This window comes from Leptidea sinapis, chromosome Z (assembly GCF_905404315.1).
Source record: "Leptidea sinapis chromosome Z, ilLepSina1.1, whole genome shotgun sequence".
Classification (NCBI taxonomy): domain Eukaryota; kingdom Metazoa; phylum Arthropoda; class Insecta; order Lepidoptera; family Pieridae; genus Leptidea; species Leptidea sinapis.
This window is the reverse complement of record NC_066312.1, coordinates 16,909,347-16,930,372: the sequence shown is the minus strand read 5'-3', so window position 1 is coordinate 16,930,372 and position 21,026 is coordinate 16,909,347. Positions and strand designations below refer to the sequence as shown.

At 35.5% G+C, this 21,026-nt stretch overlaps 1 protein-coding gene across 1 annotated transcript; it reads right to left on the bottom strand.

The window, feature by feature from the left end:
* Positions 1–667: 667 nt before the first annotated feature.
* Positions 668–13,210, bottom strand: LOC126979271 (uncharacterized). Its single transcript, XM_050828554.1, has 5 exons — positions 13,043–13,210; positions 8,410–8,542; positions 4,749–4,886; positions 2,836–2,997; positions 668–919 (listed from the first exon to the last, which is right to left on the bottom strand). Exons 1-5 carry the CDS (start codon positions 13,046–13,048, stop codon positions 900–902), a joined length of 459 nt encoding a protein of 152 aa, XP_050684511.1. The 5' UTR covers positions 13,049–13,210; the 3' UTR covers positions 668–899.
* Between the last annotated feature and the right edge of the window lie 7,816 nt (positions 13,211–21,026).

Sequence of the window (21,026 nt, the reverse complement as noted above, 5' to 3'; positions counted from 1 at the left end):
CTATGAAAATTAAGATGCTAATACGACGGTAATAACAATAATGTGTTATCTAACCTTTCTAACGGAGTATACAGCAGAGATCGGCAGCAGCTTGTTTGGTAATATGATGATCCAGCTACAACTACCATTTTAATTGGTACCTATCATTCTAAGAAGACCTGTAAATTTATTACGCCTTCACATAATCCGTATATACTTTCACGCAGAAAGGAAGCTCAATCCGTAATTTGGTTGTACGTGGGGGAAATTATCTTAAAAACGGCAGTGTAGAAGAACGTGAGATATCTAGATGATGGGGATGACATCCTAATTTGCGTGCGAAACTGGAATTCGGCGGTAGGAATCAGGTCGAAAAACTAGGTGAGAAAGAAGACACACAATGAAGAGACGTTTCTATGCAACGCCAAGTGAGTTCATAGAGCACTACTTCCCCCACAATTCGAGCACCACTTCATTTCTCTTAAACACATCAACTTCGTTAAACTCAAGGATCATGACTTGAAGATTATTAAGATTGTTACTCAGGAGAACCATATCATCATCGAACCTTCGGTTGTGCCATCTTGCTCCTGGCAACTCAAGACCATGATCGTCTTGTGGGTATTTTGAAGACTTACGCTAGTGTTAGGGTAAGCAATTTTGGTGTATGTATAAAATAAAACAAGTCTAAGTACTCATAATATTTATTAATATCAAAGACGTTATAATGTTATAATAAAGTAAAGATATCTAATGACTAAATGTAGGTTTATACTTCGATTGTACTATTGTTGCCAAATTCCTAATAACATCACAAGTTAAAAGAATATTTTTGGCACTAACGCTTATAAATTAAATCCTATGAATTAATTTCATGGGTAAATGTATTTTATCTAAAAAAATTAATATTCTTATTCTTCTTACTGGCGATTTCGACGACCTGGAAGTAAATAAAACATTTATTGATGAATGAGATATTTACAGTGGTTACTGTTTAAATGGGGAAGGGATAAGTCTTTGACAGGCAGTTTATGAAGCAGTTACATACCCTCCGCACCCATACTCTCTCGGCTGATGTTAAAAAATTGTCTGAATATTTCATCAATACCGTCTCAGCCGTTTCGAAATGCAATGATAAGTAACACACATATCGATTTAATATATAGAGTAGCACTATATTGGCGACATTGATTGAACACACGAAAAGAGCTTTCTAACCTTAATCGTAAAAAAATAAATCTAAAAGTATATAAATGAAATTTTGTAATTTCCAAACAAACAAATTAATAAATATATTAAGAAACAAAATTTTAATCGCTCTCACGTGGTCGATTAAAGACGGCAAGATATAGGTATCAGTGCCTACGCTAACGCGCGGCTACTAGATTTCTTACAGGATGTTCCGAGATTATATAACGGAAAATTTATTTATTTAGGTGAATTATGTATTTTATTTTTAATGAATATCGCTATTGTAGCGCCACGCTGTATATTATATAATTAAAGACCAGAAAAAACCGCGGTCCTGTCCGAAAGATCCTTATTTATTTATAAAATACTTACTCATAGCAAACAATGAAAACCGGCTGATAATAGCGGTATGAAATGTTGAGATTAGAAAATTTAAGAAATGTAAAAATAATACAAATGAGCACTCGCATGGTTGGCTCAGTTGGAAAGAGCGCTCGGCGGAACGCGAGAGGACAATTACTCGGCTATGTCGAGTTAGTAAGTCTTTTGTGTGGCGATGAATATGCTTTTACAACAAAAGTATTACGTTATTCAAAAGAATTGTTAAAAACCGTTTGTGTGGTCAAGGTTACTATAACATAAATGACTTTCTTAATGATACCATAGATTGGGAATGGAGGGACCGCCCTCAGGCTATTAAATAATAAGTTTAATTGTACAATATTACTTTGCAAACATATTTTTTCGATGAAAAAAAAGCCCGCTGAGTTTGTTGCGCCCGTTCTTCTCAGATCTGAGGCATTAATTTTGGAATGGGTGGTAGTTTTTGACTTTCAATAAGTGATGTCACATCCTATTTTGAATAAAAATAGTTACTTTTAGTTTTGCCGAGTTGAATCGGAATTGAATCTAGGAGAAACTTAGTAAGTTAAGTGAAAAGAAAGTTTTGCTGGCTGTTCGGACAGCGACAGAGCTTTTTATTTCTGTTTTTATTTTAGCCCAAACTTTATTATATCAAAGTTTTTGTGCAATCAAAACTATAAGAGCTCTTTTCAAAATGGATTAGAATATATTTTACCAAAACAAAAATATTTTTTAACCTATTTGCTTATGTGAACATCAGAACAATAAATAAATTTGACTTTGTTTTTATATTAATATTTAAATAGAGTTAATTCTTACTGTGGAATCAAAGAAATCAAACATTTTTCTTAATTGATCAAATCACGTCAGTCAGATTATCTTTCAATACTCAGCGGAAACTGTCTTCAACATTATCTTTGTAAAAAGCAATCGTTAGTTTTTATTATTTTACTAGCTGTCCCGGCAAACGTTGTTTTGCCATATAAATTATTTTTAGAGTTAGTCCGTTTCTTGGACATTGCAACATTACTATACTTTTCTAAAATAAACGTAAGCCTAAGTTACTCCTTATTACATAAGCTACCTGCCAATCAAAGTCCCGTCAAAATCGGTCCAGCCGTTTCGGAGATTAGCCGGAACAAACAGACAGACAAAAATTGTAAAAAAAAAAAAATGTTAATTTGGTGTACATTCATATACATGTAGTAAAAAATTCAATATTACAAACAGACACTCCAATTTTATTTATTTGTATAGATGTATAGATAAACCATCCATAAATTAGTGAGGTGTCTTAGTTACCCTTGTCCTTAATGGATTTAGCTTGTTTGTTCCTATTGCACTTCTTCGTAATCCGTCTGCTTTGGTCACAGGTCGGATCACTGCTTGTCTTCAGCATATCAGTCCGGGTCATTTCACCATTTATGTCGCATACACTCCAAGACGCCTTTTCATAGCGGCATGCTACAGAAAAAAAAATGTTTTTTAAATCTGCCACCATACATTAATCCGCCTACCTAAACGCTAAAGTAGTTAACCGCGGGGGCATTTATTAAGTACGCAGGCAACTTCTATTCCAATTAGATACTTAATAAGAAGACGCTTGTAAGCACTTAATCGCAAAAAAAATGTACACCAACAGCCCGCATTACAACTAGCTGGTTTTCGAGAGTAAAAATATGTACAATGGATACATAGACAGTGTCAATTTCGTTTATGGACCAACACGTCTTCGCCGGCTTAACGATTGCCTGTGGTCATTCGACGCTCTACGGTTAAGGTTGACAGAATCGCCAGAAAGGAAGCAGTGAACAAGTTGTATTTGTTTTACATTTCATTATTTATTGCTTAAACATTCCTACCGAAATAATTATACTAATATCTGCAAAGTGTGCGAACATCGTCCCCACAATGTTACGCCGGTTGATATCGGTACGACATTGCTGTCAGTGACGCTCTTTGTAAAGATAACTATGAAGTGTGAATCAAATTGTATGATGTATGAAATAGGGATGTAGAGATACTGATACCAAACATTTCGAAAAGTACGCGACGCCACCACGTTGCCGCTCCGTCCCAGATCCGCGCATGCTAGTGAAGCGACGTTGCCATGTTTACTTATCATTGTTTTAATGATAATTCAAATAAGAATCATAAATATTAATTATTTATAACTTTTATTTCACTTTTTACGCTACTCCTTCCAAGGTTTGGCTTCTACTAAGATATCGGCTTGTACTTCTTCGTTTGATTTTTCTCTACGGTAAGCTACAACTTACATTCCTGGTATGAAAGTATCAGCAATTACAATGCAAGTACACTAATTCATTCTAAAACATCTGCAGCACTTATAATATCTACTATTGACTATCAATCCTTACGTCCTTGATACATACACACCTTCTATGTCAGAGATAATAACCACATGGCTGATGTATTCATTGTTTGTATTCACAGAGCGTGCGAGAGAGATGGACATCTCTAACGGAGAAACGTGAATCTATTGTTACTGTAAACGAATTTTCATGGGCAAGTCGCAAACAGTCAGCCACGCGTCGTATTAGCTACTTAGTATTTTGAATATGAAACCAACTGGCTCACGCACACAGTAACAAACCAAAATTGATCATGCATCATCGGACTGTCATGTTAGTTTTTTTTAATGAAAATAAGCGACGAGGTGAGCAGGACGTTCAGCTGATGGTATTTGATACGCCCTACCCAATACAATACAGTGCCACTCAGAATTCTTGAAAAACCCAAAAATTATGAGCGGCACTACAATTGCGCTAGTTACCTTGAGATATAAGATGTTAAGTCTCATTTGCCCAGTAATTTGATGAGCTAGGGCGCCCTTCAGACCGAAACACAGTAATGTTTACACATTACTGCTTCACGACTACAATAGGCGCTGTTGTGGTACCCATAATCTAGCCGGCGTCCTGTGCAAAGGAGCCTCCCACTGGTACGTTGGTGTATTTTAAGTCTACGATTTAAAACTTGTAAATATTATGTTTAATTAATTTGTAATAATTACATGAGTATTGAGAGTTACCTACGTAAGCTTTCACACTTAAACTAAAAAGACTTTCGGTCTTAGGGTAGGTTAGGTGATTTGATACCAAAATCAATATTTATAATGCCTATAATTTGCATGTAAATGGGATGATTACACACATACTATGCTATGTTATTGTGATATATATAGTTATTACCTTTCTTGCATCTCTTTTGTATTGTCTTGGAGCGATCACAGCTGGCCGGGTCGCCTTTCTTCAGCGTCAAAGTCCGGGATCTAATGTTAGTCTTCGGATCACAGTCAGACCAGGTTCCTCTCACATAGCGGCAAGTGTCTTTAAATAATTTCAAAGGGCATATTTGCGGTCAGTTTGATATTTAATGGAAATTTACAGTTGAGACTCTCTCTTCAAGCGTTTATTTAAAAGTTAATTAACGGCCGTTTTCAATAACCTATCTACCCTCAGTTTAACTTACGGGTACATTGCTGTCACCGTGTAATGACAAGATCTTATCTATCCATAGTAATGTCCAATATAGTTATAGTCCAATGCTATCTGTCAATAGGTAATTGAAATGTAAGTAAGCTTAAAAGGATAGATTTGTCTACGTCTAGTAAGTTAAACTAAGGATAGATAGGTTATTGAAAACGGCCGCAAGTAATTAAGGCGTAAGAAATTAAAACAGTGATTTGATTGCCACTTTAGCGTATGTATGTCTGTTTTTTCAGTTATTTTTACTTTTGATATAATATTGGAAATCACGCCTTACAATAATTTATAACGAGAAGATTCTATTTTATGCATTATATAGCAATAAGTACTAGACTGCGTCATATTTTTTTTATTAATATATCTAAAAAGTTTCTGTGTTAGACAAAAAACCTAAAATATGAGCTTGATTTATTGAAAATTTTCCTTTTCGTTATCTTGTAGGAATTTAAATTTTCTACAACAAGTCTCTTTCATATTTTCGCTTATACGCATAGGAAAAAAATTACTAGGCTTTAAAAAACGAAAATTATAAAAAGTCAAAAAAGTGCGTATCAATTTTTCTATTAAGTAGAACAAAATTCTTTTTTTATTAACTTATTAGTAATTTTTTTTACAATTTTCCTATTTAAAAGCTTTGTAACTTTATTTCTATGCGTTATAGCGAAAAAATTAAAGAGACCGTTTTTGCAGAAAATTGAATTTTATTTTAGAAAAAGGAATATTTGAAAAAAAAAATTCAATGATTTACAATGAAAACAAAGAAAAAAGTTTTTTTCAATATATTTTAAATGAGCACCCCTTGCTCATGCACCAGCTTAATTTTCAAGATATCAAGCCTTTTAGGAGGTTTGTTGTTTGTCTAACAAAGAAACTTTTTAGATGTCCTTACTCAAAAAAGAAATAAAATAAATATTCTGACGTAGTCGAATATGTCCGCATGCACGCAATATGCATCAAAAAATGTGTCTAAACTTGCACATCTGTTACCAATGCCACAGCGCTTTGGTTACCAACAGAGGAGGACGAAGCGAAGGTATATGTCAAGGGCACAGAGCGATAGATACTTACTTACATGTTAAGGGTAACACAACATTGACAGAGTAAGAGAGCTAAAATGAAACCTTTTCTAATTTAACCTCTAATAAGCTTAACCCTCACTTCTGGGATTAATACAGAAATAAACTTTTGAAAGCAAAATTGTATGAACGATGCGGGACTCGAACCCACGACCTCTCGCGTTCCGTATAGACCCTGTAGATGAAGCTACAACGTTTAGATTTGCAAGAGTGACATCTCAAGTCAATTTCCTAATATGCAAATATTGGGGTTGAGCAGGTTATCAATTGTAAAGTAGATCCTGTAGATGAAGCCACAACCTGAGAGTTGTACAAAGCATACAAGATTTTATGACGATACGTCATTCGAACGGTTGGCTTAGTTGCAGAGCACTCGCACGGAACGCGAGAGGTAGTAGGTGCGAGTCCGCATCGTTCATAAAAAAATTATTTCTAAATTTAGTTCAAAATTATATTTTTGAATTGACAAACGTTAAGCCGTTTCGCGGATGATTGAGAGTAGGTAACTATTATGGACCCACGCTAATAAGAGTTAATAATAAGAGGTAACGTTAGAATACGTAAATTATTTATGTAAAAATCTCACATTGAACTTTCATTTTTAAAAATTGTCTTAATCTTAATTTATCTACATATTTATAATTTATACAATCGATAACAGGCATCGTAGTTATCCTCATGTCTGTCAAAATCCCTCGTAATACCCAACTCGAAAAGTATTAAAGGTTTTTATCCCTATTCTATGTATATTTCATAGACAAAATGTGTATACAATAATAAACTTTGTTTGAAACACGTGTTGTGAGATTTATTTCCAGACATGCTGGGAGCTAACAAATAAAATGACCAAATGGAAAGCAGTTGCAAAAACAAAAGGACTTAAAAAATTATCCCTAACTGTAAACACATGTGGCAACGATTCATGGCGGCTTCTGATTAACGGAAACTTAAGTTTGACGTATATTTATATACGCCGGAGGTCGTGGGTTCGAATCCCGCATCGTTCATAAAGTTTTGTTTTTCAAATTTTATTTGTGTATTAATCCTAGAAGTGAGGGTTATCACTTTAAAAACATAACAATTGTTTAGATTTACAAAAGAGCGACATCTCAAGTCAATTTCCTAATATGCAAATATTGGGGTTGAGCAGGTTATCAAAGTAGATCCTATAGATGAAGCCGCAACCTGAGAGTTGAACAAAGCAAACAGAATTTTATAACGAAGCGGTACTCGAACGGTTAGCTCAGTTCGTTAGAGCACCGGCACGGAACGCCGGACGTCGCGGGTTCGAATCCCGCATCGTACATAAAATTTTGTTTGTGTATATTTATATTTTAAACGAACTCTCTTGTAAAATGCGTGCGTTTTGTTTTGAATTAATTAATACTTTTATATATTTTTGATGTCACAAAAATATTAGTAACTAATAAAGTAAGCCATTTCTGTGCATTTGATATATGGTGCGTAATCATGAAGCTATTTATAAAACAAAGATAAGCATTAGTAAAAAATATATGTATATATCAAATAAAATATAGATTTTTTTTATCTCCTGGCATTTATAAGCATTTCTTTCTAACTATTTTCTTTATCTGATATTATAAACATGTTGTTTTGTTGATCATAATGAATTTGTAAGGATCCCGAAAAAAATATTATTTTTATGACTAGACGAGCAGGACGTTCAGATGGTAATTGATACGCCCTGCCCATTACAATGCAGTGTCGCTTAGGATTCTTGAAAACCCAATAATTCTGATTCTAAAACTGCACTCGATAAATAATTAAATAAATTACAAACAACATATTTATAACAATAATATTCTGTAAGATTAGAGTTAGCATAATGGCATATTTTACTTTGCTCATGAATGCTTTTCTAAATATAGAAAGATTAAAGTTAAAATGAAATAATATAATATTAATTAAAATAATATGAATTATAATCACTCATATTCAATTCTAAGTGTTATTATGTTATATAATTGAATTTTGATCTAAATTTGAACTTTTTCAGACCATTTCAAATATTTTTTTAACTTAGTTTATAAATATGATAATGTTTAACAAAAAGACCATTTTTTAATAGCCAAGATCCCTAAAAAACTTATAAAAGGATTTTATTACAATATGGGTAGATAATTTAATATTTAAATTAAGTGAATTTACATTGAGCGAGCTTAAATGATACCAATTGAATTATAAACAAGATTCCAATTACATCTTAACCAATACAAATTGCATTAAGTAGCACTGTATCGTGTGTGAGTGAGTTACATCGTCCTTACCTCTATTTTTAGCGCCCCTTTCGTTACGGATCAGTACTTCATGGTCACTCTCCTCGACAACTTCACCGTCGGCAATGGCAGCCGAGATTGACACGAGAACCAAACCGGCCACAAGAAGTATCCAATACTTGTTCTGCACAAAGAAATACCATTCTCACCACTCCGTAGATTTATCAATAAGCTCGGCTTCATAGAAATTATGTTATGTTTATGTGAATGTATTTGTAAATATAGTTTTATACACTATATTTTTAGGTAAATACAATTCAGAACAATGGACTCACCAATGAAGCCAATAAATTTTCGCAAAAGCATAATTGTGATAGTTCGCAAGCAGCGCAGTTTTGTAGTTATAAATGATGAATTAATTACAATTATATTGGATAACAGTTGAATACCTATTGTGTTAGGTATGTATTGGCCTAATTGCTTATCGAAAATTATTAGTAACGATTTATTTAATACTAGCTGCCACCCGCGACGTCGTCCACATGGATGTTATAAGCAGCAAAAATACTCTACCTGCATTAAATGTGATAATATGTAACTTATCCGGCCAAGTTTTATACGAATAAGTGTAATTTATAAGTAAAATTTTTGAAGTGATAACTTCCGTCAGAAAAGAATGAATTGAAACAATTTTTAAGCGTAATAATTTAATATCAATAAATTGATTTTTAAACATTTTTTTCAAATACCTAGTGTATATAATATTTTTTGAAAATTTAAGAATATCCTTTACCTCTATCTAGATTATGATAACTTTATATACCTACTAGCGAACCCGATAGACGTTGTTCTGTTAAAAAAAAAAAAACTCTCGCCAATGGAATTTCATAAATCACTTATTTTTAGAATTAGCATACACAATACATAGGAATAAGTATAGTAGGTATGTTATTCTTCTACTGTATCGTGTGTAAGAATATAAATAAATTAATACCCTGAATGTCGGATTAAATCGTGGTTCTTAGATAATGTCTGCCCCAAATGAGGACATTTAGAAACAAACATTGTATTTTTGAGTGTTTTTTCTAGAAAATGTCGTGATTCGGTCGTTTCCCACTAAGACAGCACAATCCTGGCGTTTCTTCGGAAAATACTTGCAAACAACGTCCATTGCCCAATGTGAACGCTAGTACTGCAATCGTATCGAAACGCTGCTCGATTCAAATCAGTACTTCATCAATTTCTTCTTGTGCGTCGAAAATTATCTAGTTGTTGATCTCTGAGGTTTAATGGCTGCCTCGCTTTGCTCTTTTGATTCAGAGCGTCTTCGTCGAGCCCATACTAATGCGGTGCTTTTTACCTGCAATTTCTTGTTCTTCGTACGGACGAATTGGACTGTTCGCAATGTTTCGAATCCTAGTTGCATTGCGTCTATGTCGGGAAAGATGGCACAATAAGCTAATAGAAACCCGAAACAAACACACCCACCCAATGACATTCTTTACATAAGAACGTCATTGCACCCACCAGTCAACTTGAATAACATGACGTACACTGTCTGTTGTATTTTATTACTCATGTAGCGTGAAACTACCAAAAAACTTCATTGAATTCTTTCTATTCTCGAGATGTCAAGAAAATGTCAATCCATACAAAATGTATGAGAAAATAAATGTTTTTATAATAATATTTTTTTGAAATTTTTTCGATATTTCATTACTTATTATCCTGTTCCGGACTAAGAGAAACCCAAAAAATCAAACAAAAGAAAAAATGGTCTAGCCGTTCTTGAGTTTATAAATGGTATAACACGACTTTGTTTTATATATATATAGATATAAGTATAAAATTCTCGTGTCATAATGTTAGTTGCCATACTCCTACGAAACAGCTTGATCGTTTTTTAAGAAATTTTATGTGTTTACTTCATAGGTTTGAAAATGGGTAGCAATCATATTTTTATAACTTAAACGAGTATTTGTTACATTCTTAAAATTTATTTATATGGTAATACAACGTTTTTACGAAAAATTACATTAGTAATTTTTCGTAAAACGTTATATTATATAAAAACTATTATTAAATAGAACAATTTTTATTGTACTTCAAGCTCCTTTATTATAAATACTTTAATCGCTTACTTATTCAATCACAAAGTCAAAACTTAATAATAATAAAAATATAAACAAATTTTTCTGAGAAAGAATCACGAATGAAAAAACCAACATAATGTTTTAATGAAGTATCATGTTAGTTAAAAGAAGAGTAGGAGAAAAACAATATAATGATACGTTGTATATTAAATCTATAAATGTATTAATCATATTAAAAAACGAATTAGTTAAAGATTTATAGTAGAATAAATTATTTTATGTACTTAATTTTAATTATTTTGTGATACAAAAACTTACCAAAGATGACACAATATTACTAAACTGTATCTTCAAATAGTTTTCCTAAAGTATTAAAATTTAACTAAACTCCAACATACAACTTTCCGTTTCAATGTTGTTATATTAAAATGTAAAAGGTTAAGGGTAAAAGAGGCTCTATACAGTTTTAATTGCAATGCCTAACCTAGATAAGCATAATAATTACACGTCAGTTAACAGTCTAGTGTCTGCAGAGTTAATTCGGATTTAACGCTTCGCTCGGAATTAAACCTAATATTAACGCCTGCTATGAGTTTCATTTTAATATTTCCAGGGAAAATGAATTTGTATTTGATAAACAAAATGTTTATTTTTGTGTGTATACTCAACGACAAATTTCTGAATGTTTGAAGATAGTTTATAATTTATACGTTATTTATCTCATGGCTAAGGGGGTTATAAATATAAATTTAATGAGGAAATAGTAGTCTTATGGCAGAGGAGGATTAACGAGCACCTGATGTTAAGTGATCACTTCTTTCCCTTGCAACACCAGATGAATCACATTGGCGTTCCCGGCCTTTTAAAAAGGTTAACGCGCTTTTTTTGAAGGTACCAAATTTGTATTGTGCTTGAAACACCGCATAATTAAGCACATTCCACAACTTCGTTGTACGTGGAAGAAAGTTCCTTTAAAAACCTACTGTAGAGGAACACCACACATCCAGATGATAGCAATGATATCCTATCATGCGAAGGTGGAGTTAGGCGGCAGGAATCAGGTGAAACAGCTCTTCAAATCAAATTAAATCGAAAAATCCCTTTATTCATGTAGGTCACGGAAATAACACTTATGTCAAAAAAAATGTTTTTCTTAATGAATCTATTGCTACTTCGTAAAGGGTTGGGCTAATGAGAAGAAGTAGCAAGAAACACATTGCCACTCTTTTAAATCAAGATTTAATTACATTTTTATCGTTTTACAAATCATTTCAATTCAAACATACTCAAACGTAAAATAGTCAATGCTTTACACGAGTAAGTCAAAACAGTAAAAATAAATTAAAACAAAACAAAAGTTATTGACTACAGTAGCTGCATTATCCACACACCCCGTAAAAAAAAAGGTATTCTGTAAGCATTTTATAAGCAATTATAAAAAAAAACATCTTCGGATAATAAATGCGGTAGAGGACACACAATGAAGCGACGTCTCTATGCAACGCCAAGTGATCCAGCCACTGGATCCCCGTTGATTTATCTGTCTACATGTTCGTGCCTATATTTATGTAGTTAAAAGATCAATGAACAAGGACAATATCCAATAAGTACATAGTCCTCAGTGTCATGTCAATGACTTTATTGTTTATTAATAATGGCGCCATTTCTAAAATAAACTTGAGGATGGGTCATTTCATCCATGTGACCTCAGATAAGCAAGTTATCTTTCATGTACTTCCACATTATGAATATCGATTAAACACTTACAGCTAGAATAAATTACGAAAAGCGATTGCAAAATCGCTTTTTTGGATGATCAAAAAAACACAAGAATAAAAAACTATATTTGTTTACGTACTGGTAGTTATGATATTCTAATAATACAATAATTTATTTTGGTTTTTTATTTAAAACAGTTGCGAAATAAAACTAACTGTAAATATGAGGGTTCATATAACATTGACGCTGCAGGTAAACTGACCTATTTTGTCTCCAACAAAGTTCAGACCAAAAGTTTGTTAGCTGAGTTCCGTAAACATGATATTGCTTTACCCGAGAAACGCAAAGCAAAAAAGCTTGTAGAAGCTGCATTCCACAAAAAAGGAATGATAAAATCCCTGCGTATGTTATTAGAGCTATTAAGCCCCACAGGATAGAGCGAGATAAATATAAATCGCATATGGCACTGTATTATATTTTTATATTTGTGTCGTGTGACAGAGATGAGATTGTATAAAGTAGATGGGGTCTCTATGTGATGTACTATATACATATCGCGCAAGTTTTACTTTGAGCGAAATACTGCGCCTTAATTGGCAATTAAAAAACCTTAATAGCGTAACTCTACCAATCAATAAATATTTTAAATTTGTTTTAATACTAATAAATTACTTATCAATTCTGTACACATCAATTTTATACTAAAAGCAATATATAAAACAAGTCCATGAATAAATTTTTTGAATAAATGTAAAGAGCGGTTCAAATAAAGAATGTTTTCAAAATATGTAACGAGTCCGTAGTAAAATTTAAATATAGAATGGATTTGTACAGGTTTAAATATAGAGTAATAAAATAAATATAGAGCTTACCTCCATATCGGATGATGCGGAACAGTTGAGTAGTAAGCGAAGCGCGGTCGTGTTCTGTCAGCGAGGGCCAGTACGCAAGTGCCACCAGCAAGTAACGCGAAAGCGGCAGTCGCAACTCTTAACCGCGCCTAGGACGCTCCCCTATTGATCCGTCTATACAACGACTGCTCCTGCTTACTCCTGAACTCTCCCCCCCCCCCTCTCCCCCCGCCCCACTCACCTCTTACCGCATCTCTATCTGTGGAAAGGCAAGATTTATAGTCTTTTCCGGGAATGACCGGATTTCCTCGACTTAAAAGTTACTTCAGATTTGCGGAATGTTATAATACGGCTTCGTTGGAAATAATACGAGACAGCTTTTGTTTATTTTGTCCAACTTTGTAGCTTTATTTTTATTGTGAACGGTAATGGTCATTGTTACTAAGTTATACATCTATTAATTAATTAAGGCGCGGTTATGACCGGTATGCCTCAATATCCACAAAAATTGGTTTCTTAGGGAGTCGATTACAACATAACGCAATGAAAATATTCCGACGCAAAAAATACAGTGCACAAAAAAGTATCTAAAGAAAATTTTGAACCGAATAGAATATTTATATATAATTTGAAATATCCAATAAAAAATTTGGAAGTTGCTTCCCAAAATTAAACTTTAGAGTCAAAAATCTCAAAATTTTCAGCCATAACAACATTCTTTTTTTAAAGAATTCAATAGAATTAGTACTTTTCTAAAACTTAAACCGAACAATTTTTCAATTTTATATGCCCATTTGCAGCTTAGCCACATGATCAACACAAATATTGTAGGGTTGGTTGTCCGCGCCTTAAATACAATGCACTTTTAATACTGAATGATTATGTATTTCGATACAATTTGGCAGATATGTACTTGTCTATAATGTATGAAATTTGTATGTATTTAAATATTTGAAGTGAAAACTCCTTTAGCCGCGTTGGGCACTTTTTGGTGAGGGAAAATCTTATGGGGTCGCGTCACTAATATGCTCATGACTGGCGTACGCGATAAATAAACAATTTAAAAAATCAACATTTATATAGTAAGAATCGCGTCACCGAAATGCTTATAGCAGTGTATCTGTAGCTATACAGCTAACGTAATGTGCAACATTAATGCTGTGTATATCTTACAAGTGAAATTGAATGGATTTAGTGAAAAGTTCATATTGTATTTACTGTGCATTGTTGATATAGTGTTTTTGTTTGATTAATATATTATTAAAAAAAGATTTCAAAAATTAATTGAAATGAATAATTTAATTATTTTTACACGTTATGAAATTTCAAATTTTAATACTAAATTTAACATTTTCTAAATTATCACTTCTATCACCAATTTTTTTTTATAATTAATCTACTGCTACTTCATAAAGGGTTGAGCTAATGAGAAAAAGTAGCAAGAAATTCATTTGCCACTCTTTTAAATCAAGATTTACATTTTTTTAATAAAAAAAATTTACAATATCTAATATATAAAATTCTCGTGTCATGGTGTTAAACTTTGAACTCCTCCGAAACGGCTTGACCGATTCTCATGAAATTTTGATTGCATATTGGGTAGGTCTGAGAATCGTACAACATCTATTTTTCATCCCCCTAAATGTTAAGGGTGGTCCACACGATTTTCTTTTTAATTTTTTTGACATTTTTTTTTAATTTGTTTGATTATGAGTCAGCATTAAAAAATACATACAACTTCAAATTTTCACCCATCTACGATCATCAGTTACTTTTGTATCGCGATTTTAATATCGGCAATACAACGTTTGCTGGGTCAGATACATATAACAGATGTAAAGTTATGTAAGAAACATACTAATAATAATATATTTACATTTTATTTATCAATACTCGTTCGCGGTCTGCTATATGTACATGGATAATTGCACACACTATAGCTGCGTCTCGTAACGGTGTCGCGAGTCCAAAGAAGTTTTAACTACAAATATGTTTGTTTGTTAGCTTATAAACCAGCATCCTTGGCTGTTAAAAAAAAATAACTGTGGGCCCTCACTATCGTAACATAGGAAATAAATTCCAACATATTTGAATATTTAAAATAAGTATATAGGTAGTAAAAACAAGATATATGTTTTGAATAATTTTTTTTTAGGTTGCGTTGACAGTTATAGCTACTCCTGGTTCGTATGTTAAAATATTGTCATGGTTGTACCCCGATTCAGTGATATGTCATTCTTGTGTATTATAAGAGTACGAATTTTAGCAACGAATACATTCTTCTAGCAACGAAATTGGAATAAATTGGTTTAGGCATTTTTTGATATGAATTTGTTTTTTTTTTTTTTTTTAATTTTTACCAGTCTTAGTAATACGGTACCTAAAATTATATAACGGCATGCACAGTAGATTGTGTTTTCATTATCTTATATATATACATATAAATAGAATTGGAGTGTGTTTGTAATATTGAAATAACCGTTTTTACTACATGTATACATACATACATACATACACTAAAATAATTTTTTTACAAGTTATGTCTGTCAGTCTGTTTGTTCCGGTTAATCTCTGCAATGGCTGGACCGATTTTGACGGGAATTTATTGGCAGGTAGCAGAGGTGTAAAAAAAGTTATATTGCAAATCAACGTTTGCCGGGTCAGCTAGTCTAATATATAAAATCGTGTCCAGGTTACCAAACTCCTCCGAAACGGCTTAACCGATTTGTATAAAAATTTGTGCACGTATCGGGTAGGTCCTAGAAAAGGCCAACATCTATTTATCATATCCATAAATGATAAGGGTGACCCCACCCAAAAACTTTTGTTTTTCATAATTTTTTTATTATTATGATTCAGCTTTAAAATATAAATACAATTTTAAATTTTTTACCCGTCTACGATCAACGCCTGTTTTGTACCGCGACTTTTATATTATTCGTACGCTCGTTTGTCCTGCTATTCCATAAAAAAAAATAGGATAACAATAGGGTTGCAAGATGGAAATCGAATATAATAATAATTGTAGTACGATAAATTTTATGTATGCTCTGAGAATCGGTCGTCACCAATTTTTTGTACCCCAAGGTTGCTGGGTCAGCTATAATGTATATATATAACTATTGAAATGCATAACGACAAACTCTTTCGTTTTGGTCGTAGATTTGAATGTGAGTTGTTTATCGTTCTAATGCATGGAGCAAATAACTTCTATGCACATAATTGGAAATAAGACTTCTTTTTTTGATATACAGAGAAGTGTTATTTGCCATTTTATAAGCATTATGGCTTGACGTACGCAGGTCGTTATAATTTTTTTCTTTTGATTATTAAAAATCTCCAAAAATTCTGAGCGGCACTACAACTGCACTCGTCACCTTGAGACGTAAGATGTTAAGTCTCATTTGCCCAGTAGTTTCACTAGCTACGGCGCCTTTCGGACCGAAATGCAGTAATGCTTACATTACTGCTTATAATCTAGCCGGCATCCGGTGCAAAGGAGCCTCCCACTGCTAAGTAAATTCCACCCTACATGATGCTCTAATAAAAACGCAAAGACCAACACAATGATATAGTATTGTGATACTAACGGTCAACAAACCGTGTTCTTTGTCTTATATTAACCCAATAACCCAAACGTAATTGCCGACGATTGAAGCAGATTGACGACAAAATCAAGAGTGACAGGCCCTTCTCAACGGACTATTGTTTGAACTTCCAACTGTCTAGACTCTAGATATTGTCCGCCACGATGTGTATCGTCCAAATCTGGCGCTAAAAACAGACACTTCATCCAATAAATGGACGCAGTTCCTGAAAAATGTTCCAAGCCACAAACATCACATTTTAGGGAATTCGTGCTTAAAGTTTAATAAATATCATTCCATACATGTGAGTTGGGCTATTTAGTCATGATGTTATTTAAATAGTGACAGTAGGGCTGCCATTTTTGTCAGTCTGTTAATATGAAATCGCGTGACCAGTTTAGTGTTCTTAACTCAATTTTGACATGATTGTGGTTTGGAACGTTTTTCTGGAATTACGTCCAAATGACGATTATTACAGTAGGTTATTGTACAATGTGGATTTTCAAATTATAACGCAAATAATGAATTCCTAAGAGTATATTTAAGCAGTTCACAAAAAAAATGTTGACGCAAAAGCAATGAACCAAGTCATACTGAAGACTACTAAAACATCGTTTTCTTATTATACGCGAAACCTTTGTTCCAACATTGGTATGGGCTGATTTACTTCTTCAAAACAAATGTAAAACATCAGATAAGAAAAATATGTACGTAACTTCATAAATGGGATAGTTACTTCCATGTACAACCAAGCTGTGGAATGGGCTTCTTTGTGCGGTGTTTCCAAGTTAATACACCGAAAAAAGCGCGCTCTCCTTTCTATAAGGCCGACAAATCAAAAGACCTATGATTCCTCTGGTTTTTTGTAAGGTAATGTGGGTGGTGGTTATCACTTAACATCAGGCGACCCGTACGATCGTTCGTTCTCCTGTTCCAAAAAAAAATAGATAAAAAAATACCTCAACAACATAACGCTACTATGTATCGACAGTCATAGAACAGTCGTAGATGAGATGTAGTCTAATAGCCCAAACATATGGCCGGATTTGGTACGGCTGGACCAATGGACGGACCGGTGGGCGCCTCACACCAATTGATCCGGCATTTAACTCGGTACGGTCCGGACCGTCATAATAATAATTCTGTGCGATGGACAATACGACATACCATCGAATATGGTCCGCCACCAGACCGCGTCCGATCAATACATGATCGGATTTGGTACGGCCGAATAATCATCCGATCATGTGTTTAGGCTATTAGATAAGAATCAAGCAGCCTCTTCACAATTGACTTAATTAATATTATCTACTTATTGGCATTTTTTACATAATATGATTTAATTTGGAGACCTCAACAGATCTTTATCTTATTTGATATTATGATATTCATAGATGCTCTATTGTTGCCTTTACTATTGCATCATGTCGTTCCTTCATATTCTCCAATCACAGGAAGAGAGTGGCAGAACGGATATTGAATATCCTATCCTATCGTGTGTTAAATACATGAATATGTATTCGTTTGCTAGTATATTACTAATAATAGTTATTTGTTTAATAAGATCTGTATGATATTTATATTAATAATGTACTCTGTATAGTATTTTCTTTGATTAACGCGAGTGTAACACATTTAAATAAAACACTTTTAAGGGTTTAAAACGTGTGTAATTTTAACTGTGTTTTTACATTAAATTTTTGCGTAAATGTTATATTTTTGGGGAGTAGAGATACATGGGGAGTCACCCTGAAAACGAGATCTGGAAAGGTCTTGAAACGTCGGGTTGACTAAAATAAAAATTAAAATGAATGTGAATTGCTAGAGCTGCTCGTCTCTCTCGTACGCTTTTGTTCATCTATACGGTACATCTGGTGTGTTTGACAAACCATACACCAAATGCATTACTATGTTATTATGTTATGATCGCCCTGCGTTATCTGTAGCGCGATATTCTGTGGGCTTGTGAGTGTTAAAGTTACTCAATACTATGAGATTAGCGGACGGTATCTGAGCAAGGACGTGTAGATTGCTTATTGAACGCATCCCCTGCGACAATCCTGCTCCGCATTAGGTGTGTACCGGACACACACACGCGTGTGGAAAACGGCGTGGTCCCAGATTTTTTTTTTATATGAGAGGGGGCAAACGGGCAAGAGGCTCACGGGATGGGGAGAGGTGAGGCAACCGCCCATGGACATCCGCAACAACAGGTGTGTCAAGAAGGCCTTTAAGGTGGGAGTATGCTTTTTTCTTGAAGGTCCCTAAGTCGTATCTGTTCGGGAAGACCGCTGCCGGTAGTTGATTCCACAAAGTGGCTGTGCGAGGCAAGAAATTTCGAACAAAACGCGCGGTTGTGGAATGCCAGACGTCTACGTGATGCGGATGGTACTTTGCACGTAATGTCCGATGGTGGAATTCGGCCGCTGGAATCAACCCGAACAGCTCCTCTGAGCACTCCCCGTGATAAATGCGGTAGAAGATGCAGAGAGAACCCACATCTCTACGCAATGCTAGAGAATCAAGCCGATCGGAGATGACTTGATCGTCGATGATTCGAGCCGCTCTTCGTTCGAACTGAACGTCACTCGATATATCGACGCCAAGTATGCCAATACAGGCTGTGGCAGTTAGAGGAGTGATCTCGAATCGAGAGGATACGACAAAGGGAGACTTTTTAGTGGTGAACGCACAAACTTGTGTCTTCTTGGGGTTGAATTGGACTAAATTATGTCGGCCCCATTCCGAGACTTTGCAAAGCATAGTCTCGATTTTAGACACAAGTTTGTTCCGGTTCTCGTCGACGCTATCCCGGGACATGTTGGCACGGCCGGTGTAGGAAGCATACCCTGTGCTGTCTGCATAGCAATGAATATTGCTAATTTGCAGCATATCATTGATATGCAGAAGAAACAGCGTAGGGGATAGCACGCAGCCTTGCGGGACACCAGCGTTTATGGGTTTTAAGTCGGAGCATGCACCGTTGATAACAACCTTGATGCTCCGATCAGCCAAAAAGCTAGTGACCCATTTGCACAACTTCTCGGGAAGCCCATAGGATGGCAGTTTCGCTATAAGCGCTTTATGCCACACCCGATCGAAGGCCTTCGCTTTGTCCAAACTCACCGCCAACGCCTCTCCCTTCGACTCAACCGCTTGCGCCCGTTTATGAGGTATGCAAGAAGATCACCAGCTGAGCGACCCTGACGGAAACCGTACTGGCAGTCGCTGATCAGCTGGTGCCCCTCTAGGTATCCCAAGAGCTGGCGGTTGATGATCGACTCCATTACTTTGGAGAAAATGGAGGTAATGGCAATGGGGCGGTAGTTGGACGGATCTAAGCGTACACCTTTCTTAGGGATCGGGTGCACTAAAGCCGCCTTCCATAATTTCGGGACTACGCCTGATGAGTAGGAGAGCCGGAAAAGATGGGTAAGGACCGGCGCCAGTTCCGGAGCACATGTCCGCAGCACTATCGGGGGAATGCCATCGGGCCCGCTCGATTTGTGAATGTCCAAGGTGAGAAGCGCCTTAAGCACGGCACTATGCCGGATTTTTACCTCCGGCATATATGAATCGCACCGCGGAATATGCGGTGGTGGTGCACCTTGGTCATCCAGAGTCGAGTTGGACGCGAAGAGGGAGCCCAGGAGATCAGCTTCTCTTTCGCGTCATGGGCCAGCGAGTCATCATCCCTGTGCAGTGGCGGAATGGCTGGCTGGAAGAAGTTTCCTTGGACAGCCTTGGCGAGCGACCAGAACGCACGAGTTCCCGAGGGAAGGCGTACAAGTCTCTCGCCAATTCTGCCAATGTGCTTCGACTTCGCGTCAGCAATAACTCTCTTGAAGGACCTGGAGGCATGATTGAAGTGTTTTTTAAGTTCGCTGGAATTCACATCCTTAGATACCACCGCATTGACCCAAGCCTGATAGCACTCCTGCTTTCGGCGAGAGGCCATTTTGCAGGAGCGGTCAAACCATGGTTGGGACCTGCCACAGATAGGCACAGAGGAGGATGGAATGAAGAGTTACATACCTTGCAGTACCACATCAGCAACAGCGTCAGCAGCGGCATCTGGATCTCCCAGCGAAAAACAGATCTGCCTCCACGGGTAGGATGCAAAAAAGCACCGCATCTCGTCCCACTCTGCTGACCTATAGTGCCACACGCGGCGACAGCCTAAGAAGCGGGGCCGTGTTAGGCGCGTGATTGGCACGGTGCTCCGGATCAGGCAGTAATCCCACGATCCCAGAGGAGGGCCAACGAAAACTAGGTAGCCGTCCGGATGTGAGGTCAACAGAAGGTCCAACAGTGAAGGTGTATGATCTTGCACATCTGGGATTCGCGTTGGCGCAATAACCAGTTGCGTCAGACCATATGCTAAGGCGAAGTCGTGAACAGATCTCCCTGCATGATCG

Bases quoted from the DNA above. Each gene is read 5' to 3' on its own strand.
- LOC126979271 (XM_050828554.1), bottom strand. The intron at 2,998-4,748 runs GTAATAACTATA...TTTTTTCTGTAG, and splicing joins ACAAAAGAGATGCAAGAAAG to CATGCCGCTATGAAAAGGCG. The intron at 920-2,835 runs GTAACTAAGACA...ATTTACTTCCAG, and splicing joins TAAATCCATTAAGGACAAGG to GTCGTCGAAATCGCCAGTAA.